The sequence below is a fragment of the Physella acuta genome, unplaced genomic scaffold, assembly GCF_028476545.2.
Source record: "Physella acuta isolate Inbredline_101_S28 unplaced genomic scaffold, ASM2847654v3 ptg000584l, whole genome shotgun sequence".
Taxonomy (NCBI): Eukaryota; Metazoa; Mollusca; class Gastropoda; family Physidae; genus Physella; species Physella acuta.
In genome coordinates, this window is record NW_026732103.1 from 106,744 (window position 1) to 120,717 (window position 13,974).

Here is a 13,974-nt window from a genome sequence, read left to right on the forward strand (position 1 = left end):
AAATCTAGCCTCTAGAAATGTAGCACACTAAACTGAAGCTCTAGAAATGTAGCACACTAAAGTCAAGCCTCTAGAAATGTAGCACACTAAAGTCTAGCCTATAGAAATGTAGCACACTAAAGTCAAGCCTCTATAAATGTAATATTCTTAAGTCAAGCCTCTACAAATGTAGCACATTAAATTCAAGCCTCTAGAAATGTAGCACACTAAAGTCAAGCCTCTAGAAATGTAGCACACTAAAGTCAAGCTCTAGAAATGTAGCACATTAAAGTCAAGCTCTAGAAATGTAGCACACTAAAGTCAAGCCTCTAGAAATGTAGCACACTAAAGTCAAGCTCTAGAAATGTAGCACACTAAAGTCAAGCCTCTAGAAATGTAGAACATTAAAGTCAAGCCTCTACAAATGTAGCACGCTAAAGTCAAGCCTCTAGAAATGTAGCACATTAAAGTCAAGCCTCTAGAAATGTAGCACATTAAAGTCAAGCCGCTAGAAATGTAGCACACTAAAGTCTAGCCTGTATAAATGTAGCACATTAAAGTCAAGCCGCTAGAAATGTAGCACACTAAAGTCTAGCCTGTATAAATGTAGCACATTAAAGTCAAGCCTCTAGAAATGTAGCGCACTAAAGTCAAGCCTCTAGGTTTAAATCTAGGAAGTAAACTACTATCTCATTGTTTAGTATTTAGCATGCCAGATCACAAACGTGTGTGACTTTCTATATAGTATTTAGTATGCCAGATCACAAACGTGTGTGACTTTCTGTAAGTCCCTATTACCTTCTGTCCGTCAACCTAGTTTGTCGACCTGTGCACTATCAGCCTTCCGCTTCTTATTTTTTTATGTGCGTCTTAGCAATACTCGATAGCACACAGGGGGAAAATGTGCTTTAAAACACAATGATATGATTGTATGTTGACATTTGTTGTTGCGAGAAGAAGGTAAAAGTCAACATTAATCAACTCAGAAAAAGCTCAACACATTTTTCATTGTGTTTAGTGGGTTTATTGACATTTTAAAAACTACTCCAAATGTACATAAGTATATACTGTAATATAGCACTGTTTAGATACAATAATACTTTTGCTTTGAACTGTAAGCAAGTATTTGAATACAATAAAACAAAAGAATAAAATTGTAAACATCAACATTGTGTTATATGATAAGTTAAACTTTTGCTAAACTATTGTTAAACGTTTGTATATTGATCCCAAGCTTGATGCGCTGATCATAGACATGAAGCTGCTCTAAGAAAATAAAACGTTGTCCAGTTAAGCAGCATTCCTCAATAGCTGGTAAAGTCCTGTACTAAATAGTTCTATCATCAAATCACCGCTTCAATATTTTAACGTGTTATTATCAATCTATTTTTATTGCTTCACCGTCTATAGTGATGGATGTTATAAAATATATAGATGTTTTTAATGTAAATATTTACTCATCATATAGCCTATTTATGATAAACAGAAAACATGAGATGTTTTAAAAGCTCAGATTGTCCTTAGACGAGGTATATAATCCAGGATGTTTTCTTTTTTGTAGGCAGCGACAGCAAACACAGCCCCAATCAGTGCCGACGTCACAAAGAGCCTCTTGAATAACGAGGGTTTCCTCCCTTCTCTCTTGGGTAGTGGGCGGGTCTCAAACGGTTTCTTGATGCGGTCCAGCTAAAGGAATATTTGATGGTGTCAACACAAAGTAAAAGATTCAAAGATTGTTTAAAAGTTAAAAGTTAATTTTTAAACAAAGTAAAATAGGAATTGAGAAAGTAAGGAAGTTTAATGATTATAGAAATGGTGAAAGTATAGGCCTAACTAAAAATAAAGTCAGCGACTTTTTTTCAGATTTTGTACGACGTATATAGTTGGTTCTTTGGCTACATTGCTAAAAGGAAAACTTTTAAGACCAAAACGTCTAGTACAAGATTTAAAACAAAATCGGAAAATGTTGTCATTTATTGTCAATCATGAAATAATGTCGACTGTTAATTAAAGACGTACTAATTTACTAATACAATATCGACGCTAAGTTAAGATGAAAATACAATAAGTCACATTTGATATGAGGATTAGAAAAGATATTTGATGATATTTCCCGCATTTTTCTGTGAGCTTTTTTTTTGTTTGTAGGGAATTCTCTCTTGTATGTTAACACGTATTAAATGTTAATCTGTGTGAATATTTAGCGCATTATTATGTCGTCAAGTACATTGACAAGCTTCACCTTAAGATTTGAGTAACGGAATAAAACACAGTTGGTAAGGAATGGCCCAACTTACTACAGTGAAGATGGCCTGTACAACTTACCACAGTGAAGATGGCATGTACAACTTACCACAGTGAAGATGGACTGTACAACTTACCACAGTGAAGATGGACTGTACAACTTACCACAGTGAAGATGGACTGTACAACTTACCACAGTGAAGATCGCATGTACCAATTACCACAGTGAAGATGGCCTGTACAACTTACCAAACAACTTACCACAGTGAAGATACCCTGTACAACTTACCACAGTGAAGATACCCTGTACAACTTACCACAGTGAAGATACCCTGTACAACTTACCACAGTGAAGATGGCCTGTACAACTTACCACAGTGAAGATGGCCTGTACAACTTACCACAGTGAAGATGGACTGTACAACTTACCACAGTGAAGATACCCTGTACAACTTACCACAGTGAAGATACCCTGTACAACTTACCACAGTGAAGATGGCCTGTACAACTTACCACAGTGAAGATGGCCTGGCGAGCCCCGGGCCACGAGTTGGGGCCATGTAGACGGTACTGGTAGGGTACACATGGGCCAGCTATTACTTGCCAGAACAGTGGCGGATCTGTGAACAGCAGCTTCACTGGAAAGGTAATATTGTAAAATACTTAAACATTTAGAGAAAACAAATCAAGCAAAAATAATTTTTGATTTGATTGCTTTAAACTATATGTAATAGTTGCGGATAGATTTGTTTTTAGTGAGTGGAATATAATTTTGATTTCACCCAAGCTGAAATATTGCGATCACTGATACTATCGAAGCTAATATTATGTTAATAACCGTCTTTTGTCAATGCACATACTAATTGAAAATTAGTGCTTCCAATTCCTAATGAACTTTGTTATTTTAATTTAGATAATCACCATACGAATTCGGTTAATCCAAAGCAAACATTACTACCACTTCGAGTAAGCCTTACATCATCTTACATCCTGACTCAGTTACGCTTTCACTCCCACATGTTTTGCTTGGACTTACCCTTGTTAGACTTACATCCATGAAAGATAGGTTTACAACCACACAAGGAAGGTTTACTCAACCCCTAATCTTAGAAACACCCAATTTAGGCCTTGCCCCACCTAAATTAAATCTAGACCCACCAAAATTTTCCCATGTTGAAATAAGACTCACCCAAGTTAGGCTTGGACCCACCCGTTAGACTTACATTCACCCAAGTTAGACTTAGACTCACCCAAGTTAACATTAGACTCACCCAAGTTAACATCAGACTCACCCAGGTTAGGCTTACAACCAGTTAACTCGGCCAGCTCATCCATATAGGGCAGCCAGTCCACCTGAATGGTGTGACGATCAGTGTGGACATACCTCGCCTGGAGTGCTCGCTCTTTGGCCGCGATATCTTTTTTCATGTTGGCTGGCGACGGTAGAGTGACCTCCCCCTGTTTTACATCAAGTTTATTTACAAAGCATTTCTACTAACAAAAATGGATCTGTAGTCCTGAGACGAAATTGTAACGTATAGTAAACAGGTTGAAATTTACTATGGCTGTTACTTTATAATACCCTTCTAGTATATGTGTTGCCCTTAGCGCAGCTGTTGCCCAAACTGTCCTAGATTAAAGACCCTAGTACACCTACACCTACCACTCTGCCTGCCTCTCGCCTGTCACCCCACTTCTCCTAAACCCTAGTACACATGTACCCACCTGCCCTGACCTAAATACCCTAGTACACATGTACCCACCTGCCCTGACCTAAATACCCTAGTACACATGTACCCACTTGTTCTAACCTAAATACCCTAGTACACCTGTCACCACCTGTCCTGGCCTACCTTAAAGACTCTGGCAGCGAGACGACTCTGCAGTTCTGCGATGGGAAACATGGCGCCCAGTGGCTGGCAGACGGCTAGAAAAGCGATCGTCTGCTTGGGCAGGACAGGTAACCACATGTACTTGTACAGCTCCACCTTGTTGTGTCTCACCTCTAGTACACTTTTCTCCTGCCCAGGTAAACAATAACAGACCGTACAGTAACAGTTTGTATTATGTGATCAGCAAGGGGAAGAAGTATAACTTCCCTTTACTATGACGTATTGCCGTCAGCAAAATGTTCACGAGTGTTTATTTAACCTAGCACAAGCTGAGTCATGTAAAGCCACCCTTTATGGAGTTACATTCAGCTACTTGACAAAGCAATTCAAATAGCAAACAAAACAGAAACATGAAGTGAATTCAATAATATATTAATAGAATTAAGAATATTATTTAGGTTATATATTAAAACTTTTCTAATTCGCCAATAATTATTTTAGTTTTATAAATTTGTTTATTTCATAAACATAGTATTTTTAGAACAGAATAAACGAGACTTACGATAAATGGATATTCCACTTTATAACCAGTAGCAAACACAACCAGATCAATTTCTTCCTCGTGGGTTCCGTCTTCAAATGTCACTCCTTCATCACGACAACAAGGGAAGAAATAAAACAAAGTAACATTTTATTTTTAAACATCAGTCACATCGATTTCAAAAACAAATAAATTAATACGCTAAACTGATTTATACATTATGTTATATAGTACACATCTTGCAAACCTCCAACCACCGCAGACTACTTTTGTAAGTACGGATTTTCTTAGATTTTTCATCGTGAATCAAGGTTTATTTAATATTTTTTTAAAAATGAATACATTTTTTCAGTTCTTAGGTATATACATATATATATATATATATATATATATATATATATATATATATATATATATATATATATATATATATATATATATATATATATATATATATATATATATATATATATATATATAAATATACAGAATTTTTTTTTTTGGGAGTGGGGGAAGGGGTGATTTATGAGATATCTTTTATTCACTTCAGCATTGTTTCATTGATCCATAACTCAGTAACTAGTTTTGCCGTGACTATGGTTCCATCTTCACAGACAAGCAAACAGCAACAACAGATAGTTCAACAAAGCCCCCACCTTTCTCGGTGAAGCTGCGAATGTTGGGCTTGACCTTGACCATGCCAGCGGCGATCCTGTTGGGCAGTTCATCATTGACCGTCGGGTGTGTGGCGTCCGGCTCGTGTACGGGAGTCAGGTGGTAAAGGTCGTGGCAGAACTTCTGGTTGAGTTTGTCCTTCAACAGCTTGTTTCTGTAGGACCTGGGCAGCCAGCTGAGCATGTAGCTGGCCAGGCGGACGTGCACGAAGTAGTCCCAGGGTAGACCGTTGTCCACAAGTCTGTTCAAAATCCATGCGCCGCGTCTGGTACACAGAAATACCTACGCGATGAAAAAAAAAAGATTTAAAAAAAAAGTATGAGAAGTGCTTAAGAGCGTAATGATCTAATTAGAAATGGTTCAAGACCATAATCGGGCAGATAGTTTTTATTCTAAATCATAGGGATTTAAAAAATGATTTATTCTACTTTTTATTTCCATTTATCATTTAACAACTTTGTTGTATACTATATTATACATATAGTTAAATTAATTTAATAATAGACTTTTTACACTCTAGTTTAGTCAACTATATCTAGTCATTGAATTGTGCTTAAAGGTTATTGAATTTATAAACCGTAACTGAAGCTAAAATGTCTACTTCTCTTCTCAAAGATCAAGCTTATTTTCGGAACAACATTAGATTGCACACTGACTATTGCGATTAGCAACAATGTTAACGGGCATAGATAAACAAGAAACGTTAATAAAAGAAATCACCTTCATATATTTACTTAATTCCACAGAAACATCACCGCCAGAATTTCCGATTCCCAAAACCACTGCCTTTTTTCCTGTGACTGAGCGAACGTCTTTAAAGTCTTTTGAATGCATGGTCTGAAAAAAAACGAAGCGAGAGCTCATTTGTTAACAAAATTAAAATGTATATTCCGTAATACTTTTAAACAAAGGACTGTTTCTTTCAGGTATTTTCTAAGTTTGTGTGTCCTGGGTATAGTCTAAGTTTGTGTATAGTGGCGTCCATAAATGACGTCCCACTTGTAAGGAGGAGGGGGGGAGGTCCGTTATTTTGTGAGGGTGTGTGATAAGGGGGAAAGGTGGGGCTCAAATAGTGTGACGTCACACATTTGTATTATAAATCAACCGGGAGTGATCTCTCCTAAACTTTCTCGAATATTCTTATATAAAACAACAGGGGATGGGAACTCGGGATATAGTTATGATTTTTAATCCATTTTAAATACTTAAACTTTTTAAAATAGAATAGAATCTCATAGAAAAAAGAATTGCGCACCAAGCGAACGCCAAAACAAAATGTGCATAATAGTGCAGAATATTATTAGTACTTTATAAATTTACATGCGTTTTTTGAGAAATCGGAAATAGCGTAAAGTACTACTTCCGGTCAACGGAAATTACTCAAAATTTAATAGAAGATAGAGAATTAGATCTGTTATTTACATGTGAAATTTCATTTATCTATCTGAAATAGTACTCAAGTTATAGGCTTTTGAAAAATAAAAAGTGAAAAAATTACCACTTTCGGTTATTGGAAATCGCTCAAAAGTTGATACGGATCTACTATTTTGATAATACTTATAAATGAAATTTCATCAACCTAGCTGTAACGGTACTCAAGTTATCTTGTTTACAGACACACACACACACATACACACAGACATACGGACAAGATTGCAAAAATATGTTTTTCCGACTCAGGGAGGTGTAAAACGTCGAGATTTGTAAAAAAAAAAAGTGTGCACGATTACAAGACTTTATGCTTCGTATATATGAGAAAGTAAAAAAACAATGTTAGAAAACGAATTTTAGCCGTTACTTCGCGTTTTAGCAAACTGTTTTTATAAACTGTAATAGGAGTTGATTAAAATACTGTAAGTTGACAGAGTTCAGACAAAGTTTTGAAACAAATACCGTATTTAAAAAAAAAAATTCAACTGCAATTTGAAAGGGTTTGTAGGCTGAGCTGTGACGTCGACTTAGGGGGTGGTGGTCTGGCTTTTTGTGACGATGTGTGACGGAGAGGGGGGAGGTAAAAATCGTTCAAAAAATAGCGTGACGTCATTAATGGATGACCCCTATCCCAGGTATTCTCTAGGTCTGTGTGTCCCAGGTATTCTCTATATTTTAACACCTGCTCACCTTCCCAGTAAACTTGTCCAGTCCTGGAATAGACGGCAGGTTCGGTGCCCCGTGATGACCATTGGCCACAATGATAAAGTCAAAAACTTCTGTGGTCTCTTGGCCAGTTTTATGATTTTTTAGTCTCATTTCCCAGCGTCCAGTGCTGAAATATAATGTTAATTAATTTCATGACAAGATTTACCCGGACAAAATAATACAGGAAAATGGTCTAAGATAAAAGTTATATCAAAGAAAATATAGCTCATACAAAATTCATCCGATGCTTCACATGATTTGTGTAGGTACTTTGCCATGAAAAATATCAAATTTCCGAAAAATATCAAAATTTCACTGTACCTGTTATAGGAGCTATGTTTCTTGAGATACATGACCTCTGTGTTTCTCTGGATGTATTTGTCCACACCAAAATGTTGGCTGTAGTCCAAGAAATACGCCTCCACCTAGAAATAACATTGTGGAAGATAATTAATTATGATTCAAACAAGATATTATGCAGATAAAAAACTTTATAGTACCAATACTCAAACATGTTTAAATCTAATTAAATTAACCATTTGTATGTCCAGACAATAGACCTATCGGAAATCTCATCGAATTTATTATCTGAACTCTGATCTATCATCTATTTTCTGACCTTTAATCCGAAGTATCATCTAATTGTTCTAAATGTATACAGTACACACTCTTATCACTTAACGTGTTAAACAATGCACTGCATAAAACGATTATCTTTGAAACTCACATCCTCGTTGTGGCAAAAGTTGGGGTAGTAGTCTGGCATCGGGTAGTCTGAGAAGGCCATGAACTCCTTGCTGGTGTTGATGACCGTTGACCTGTTGACACAGGACTCATCCTTCCAGGTGGAGGTCTGGAACCAAACGACCAAAAGATTACAGGCATTTAGAAAACAGTGAGGTGTTAGAAAAATAATACAATACAAATACACGCAAGAAATCAAACGAAATAGAGTCTGATTTAAGATATATATATATATGTATATATATATATATATATATATATATATATATATATATATATATATATAATGTTTTAAAGCTTAGGCTAGATATTTAATTAATGCACTATAGGAAGATGAACCGCATCAGGTGGGCATTAATTAATGAGGAGTATTTCATTTCAGGTTTAAAAGTTGTTAATTAAAATAATTATTGCGTTATTTCGCTTTTAGAATTGCTCTGAGAGATATGATTCAAAACTCATTGTAAATAAATGGGACTTCGACTATTTTAACATTAGATTATGGCGTTTTTATGTTGGCATTCTGATAAGTCATTTGTAAGATTTACATTAAGGCTTGTGTTGGGTTTATATTATGATATGGTTTATGTTAGGTTAAAATTAAGACTAGACTTTTTGACAATATATTTCAAAGATTAAGGTGAGACTTAAGGTCAGGGTTGAACTGGTTGTGTCCAAAGAGCCCTGGGGAAATATTTCAAGCCCCCACCCCCAACCCCTGATTACAATTTCAATGTGACGTTTATTTTTCTCCTTCACATTATGAATGTTACCCCATGGTATAAAGGAATGGAAGTGGTAACTAGAGAAACAAAAAAAAAATAATCGCAGAATTAAACAAGAGTTTTTTTTATAAGGGGTGGGGGTGGTGGTGGGGGGGGGGGATTTCGTCCGGCCGGTCAGTCCACTAATGATTTGTGTTATGATATTTAGATTAGTCGCTGAACTGTACCTTCAGTGTAAGCTAATAGAATAAGTGTGTGTGTGTGTGTATGTGACTTAAGGACTAGAATTAAAGTTTATAACACACGCAGTAGGTCAAGATGGAGTCTATAGATACACAAAAGGTCATGAACTCGAACTCCTGGCTGTTATGATGACCTTGACCCGATGGTTGTTGTGACCCTTGTCAACCGTTTAGAATCGTCTTGCGCGTCAGGCCAAACCAAGATAACGTCATGATCCGTGGAATGGTCAGTTTTATAATTAAAAAGTGTCTAATTAATTTTTTCATTTATCCAAGTATGTAGGAATAAAGTTTTTAAAGTAATAGTCGATTTAAATCAACAGTTTTAACGCAGCACCTTTATTCTTTAATAATAATAAAAAAAAACTTCATTAACATTAAAACCTTATATATTTTAATCTTAATATATTAATGCAAGATTTTATGGAAACATTCGAGCAGTTTGACTGTTAGTCCAAATGGGTTTTCAAAATTAAAAATCCCAAATTGTATACCCTGGGAGCAAACAATAAAGATACTCAAAACAAGCAAGAGGTAAAAATAAAGATGTCCCAACCCATAATTAGGATTCACTATTTCACAGACGAGATTAACTAAGGTTTACTAAGATTAGCTAAGGTTAGCTAATGTTAACTAGTGTTATCTAAGATTAGCTAAGGTTTTGAAAACAGCGCACAGCATGTAACGTTGCCTAAAAATGTACTTTTCCAGAAATTCCGCTGCTCTTTATCGCCTGCTTTAAGAGAGTACACAGACGCAGGGCCGGGTCACAGTGACCCTGCCGTCTCTCCCCCCCCCCCCCTGATCCCACTTATTGGGGTGAACTAATTCTCTGCCAAAATAAATTAGGTTATTTTCGAATTCCCCGAATGCTGGGTGTGTTATATCGGTATGATGCTAAAACTTAATTTATCTTTGGTGGAATAATCGATGTACGATGCACTACTTTTAAAAAACCACACACGTATAAAAAAAACATATACTTACTGATGCAGCTGTTTATTTCTCTTCTATAATTTACGCTGTTAATGTCGATTTTATGTGTGCATTACATGAGTAAGAGGCACTTTTTATGTATTTGTTTAGAAGGTTTTAAAGTTAGACACAATAGGTAAGCTATGTATATATAGAGTTTGGGGGCGGAGTGGCCAAGCGGTATAAAACTAGTAGGCCATCACTGAGTCCACCCAACTCTGATGGGTACCTAGCTCATGTTAGGGAGAGTAAAGTCGGCTGGGCATAGTGCTGACCACACTATCCCTTTAGATGCCTAGGTCACAGAAACAAGTGAACTCTATTTCACTTGCCCCATAGACCAGCAGGTTTGGAAGGGGAACTTTTCTTTTTTTTTTTGTTTTACTAAATATAGTCACCGTATGTAAGTACCCATTTAAGGCGGACGGAAAACACAAAAACGTTTATTTTGTAGGTTTTAGTGTATTCAATGAGTTGATATCTTTATAGAAGTTAATGTATCGAGTAAAGTATTATAAAATCAACCTTACTCGTCTTGGTCGCAATCGAGAATAAAAATTGTATGTGAAACAAATAGAACAAAATTTAACTATTTTGAATTTTTAAAAAGCAAAATGCAACCGAGAAGTCGCTAAACTGTTAGTATAATGTCTTAGCTTTAGGTGGTATCCCTAATAAAAAGTAGAAAAGGTGTTACATTTTAAAGAACCATTCTACTAACACAATACATATTTATTTTTACTATACCCTTCATCATAGGATTATATTTAAACTTAAACCATGCAACCATGAACGTAAATGAATTAATAACTTTCAACATTTAAATGTTTCATGTATTTGTTTAGTTGTCTTTCACTTGATACCAAGCTAATAAGTGGAACTAACATTTTAAGATCAAATAAAAACTACCCCTCCAAAACCCCCCACCCCCAACTTTTCAATGTGCTTTATGCTTACATCCCCTTTCAATCCACGCCCAAACTGCAGAGTTATTTATATCTGCTTTACCTAAAGATTCACTCAAGCATGAAGTAAAGCATCTGTTAGTGTATAAATTATAGGATAGAAGTGTCGGGTCTTGCTAAGTGGTCAAGATTGTTGAACCGTGACGGATACTAGGTTCTAAGTTTACTAAAGGTGTGTAGTAGTTGGCACAGTAGTTTCTGATACTTGAACTGTGACTGGTAATAGGCACAGTAGTTTCTGATAGTTGAACTGTGACTGGTAATAGGCACAGTAGTTTCTGATAGTTAAACCATAAATAGTAGTAGCTACACATTTCAACGAATATGTGTGTAGTTTGCAAGGAAATGTATTACTTGCCCGTGTCAACACATGCCATTTATAACTTTATAAATTGTATTATCACTGATGTACGTTTTACACACAGCGATCTTTCGACACCAAGAGTTTATTCCAGACATCTCTTTAAGTCTACCCCCCCCCCCCCCCGAACGAAATGGAATTTATATAGAAAATATATTTTTTTAACAGTGTCCGCCTCCCTGGAAATTTAAGTCCGCCCCCCCCCCCCGAAAATTTCAAGTGCCCCCTCACAGAGAATAAAGTCTGGAAGAAATACTGTCGACACCTAAAATACACCTAGAATTAGAGAGCCACAAGCTGCTGACAGATAGAAGAAACTCGTTCAAAGGCAACTCACGTCTTCCTTGAAGTACCACAATCCTCCAATCACGTCCCTCCTCTCGTAGCAGACGACATCAGAAAACCCGGCGTCCAGCAAATTCTTGACGGCTGTTATGCCGGACGACCCACCTCCTATGATGCCGACTCTCCCAGCCATGGTGGGGCTCTCTCAGAGGGGAGACTGGGGAGTAATAGGGTGAGGGGTGGGATATTAAATTAGCAGGAAACAAACTGTATCAAGTCTTCGTACATATATTTTAATGTGTATATAAACAATTTTCATATATATACATACATATATATATATATATATATATATATATATATATATATATATATATATATATATATATATATATATATATATATATATACATTTAAACATCCATAAACATGTTTATGTGTGACTTATTCATAATACATATTTAAATAAATTAAAATAGATAAATATATCTAAATACACCCGCACGCTTGCAAGCACTCACCACACACACACTCACATACACATATACATACACACTCACACACAGCTACCAAACACAACGACCTCACAAAATATTTAAGTACAGAAAGAGCAAGGAACAACTACGTTTAAATGAGAAAACGATAACTAATGTTGTCAAACAAGCTGCTAAAGCGGGGCAACGAACCGTAACCGTGACTGATACCCCCAAGGTTCAATAGGTCATTTTAAATCCAAACATTGGAACTAGGTCATGTTACAGTTTGGAAAGCGAGTATTAAGCTGACATCAAGGACATAATCAAATATATTGAGGTCAAATGGGTATTTAATTTAACTGTTTTTATCGTGCTGTTGTCAGTTTGGCAGTTGTGTTATGATGTGATCAGTAACAGTTGAACAGCAGCAGTTGAGTTAAGTTTACAAACTCTCAGAACATATAATCAAATATATTGAGGTCAAAGGGGTATTTAACTGTTTTTATCGTGCTGTGGTCAGTTTGGCAGTTGTGTTATGGTGTGTTTAGTAACAGTTGAACTGCGGCAGTGTAGTTAAGTTTAGAAACTCTCAGAACAGCTAGGACCTTAGTTCTGGCCTTTGTAGAACCCTTATCTCAATTTAACATTTATCTTAGCCTCGTTTCTCAATTTAACCCTTATATTAACCTAACCATGTTATCATTTTAAGCCTAATCTTAACCTAACCATTATCTCAATTTAACACTCACCTTAGTCTAACCCTTATCTCAATTGAGCCCTTACTCTTAACCCTTATCCCCAATCTAACACTTTTTTAACTAACCCTTATCTCAATTTAGCCTAAAATTAAACTAACCCTTCTATCAATTTAAGCATAATCTAAGCCTAACCCAGCACCTGTAAGCAGATAACTAACATTGTTTTTCTTTTAAAAAAAAATTAGCTAATTTTACTCCAACGAGTTTGGAAAAAAGTATGAAATTAGTAATCGACAGAGAATGATAATTGGCGTACAATGTAGACTTATCTGTTTACGTTACAATACTTATCCGTCATTATTTTACACAACAGTCATATAACTGAAGCACACATACCATATATATAGTCTATACAAAAGGCCAACTTAGCTTTGAAAAAATATATTCTTATCACAACAGATCTTACCTTATAGAATGAAACAAATCACTCGCCACACAATAACACTTCTCTCACTTAAGCATCAAAACTACACAAAATGCCAGACGTCTAATCAACTCTAGTGCCAGGACTGGGATTTGTTCTCGGCCAGCAGTTAGCCTAATTGTCGCAACATATGTCCGAACTCTTAACTCTCGGTTAATTTACTGTGCCTTAGTTCGGCCGTACTTGCTGGCGTTACTTCCCCTGAATGGTTGCTCCACATTTACGTTATCTTGTTGTTTTTTTCTCTCTAAATAACATTACTGTGTGTGCATAGAAAACATGAGGGATGCGTACGTTACAGTTCTTGACCCAAGTTTTATTTTAAATTTCTTCTATGTGTTGTTTCACTTTGTCTTGAAGATGGTGTTGTGTGTTGGTGTCGTGTTGTTGTTGTGTTGTGTGTGTCGTTGTTCATCAAAATCCTGAACACTAGTTCCGGCATCAGTGAAAATAGAACTTCAAAGTACAAGCAACATATTTATATTGGTGCATGCTAACCGATAATGTAAGGATAAATGTACCCTACTTGTGACACTTAATTTCAATAAAATTATCCTACGGGAAAAAAGTCACGAATTATTCATGATGCTGAAGGGTGAACAAGGGAGG

The 13,974-nt window shown here is 36.1% G+C and overlaps 1 protein-coding gene across 1 annotated transcript; it reads right to left on the reverse strand.

Annotated features, from left to right (window-relative positions):
• Positions 1-987: 987 nt before the first annotated feature.
• On the reverse strand, positions 988-13,569 carry LOC131947140 (flavin-containing monooxygenase 5-like). Its single transcript, XM_059308248.1, has 12 exons — positions 13,348-13,569; positions 11,760-11,924; positions 8,138-8,263; positions 7,732-7,835; positions 7,393-7,537; positions 5,992-6,108; positions 5,253-5,553; positions 4,618-4,703; positions 4,077-4,244; positions 3,516-3,681; positions 2,737-2,861; positions 988-1,665 (listed from the first exon to the last, which is right to left on the reverse strand). Exons 2-12 carry the CDS (start codon positions 11,898-11,900, stop codon positions 1,489-1,491), a joined length of 1,656 nt encoding a protein of 551 aa, XP_059164231.1. The 5' UTR covers positions 11,901-11,924; positions 13,348-13,569; the 3' UTR covers positions 988-1,488.
• Positions 13,570-13,974: the final 405 nt, after the last annotated feature.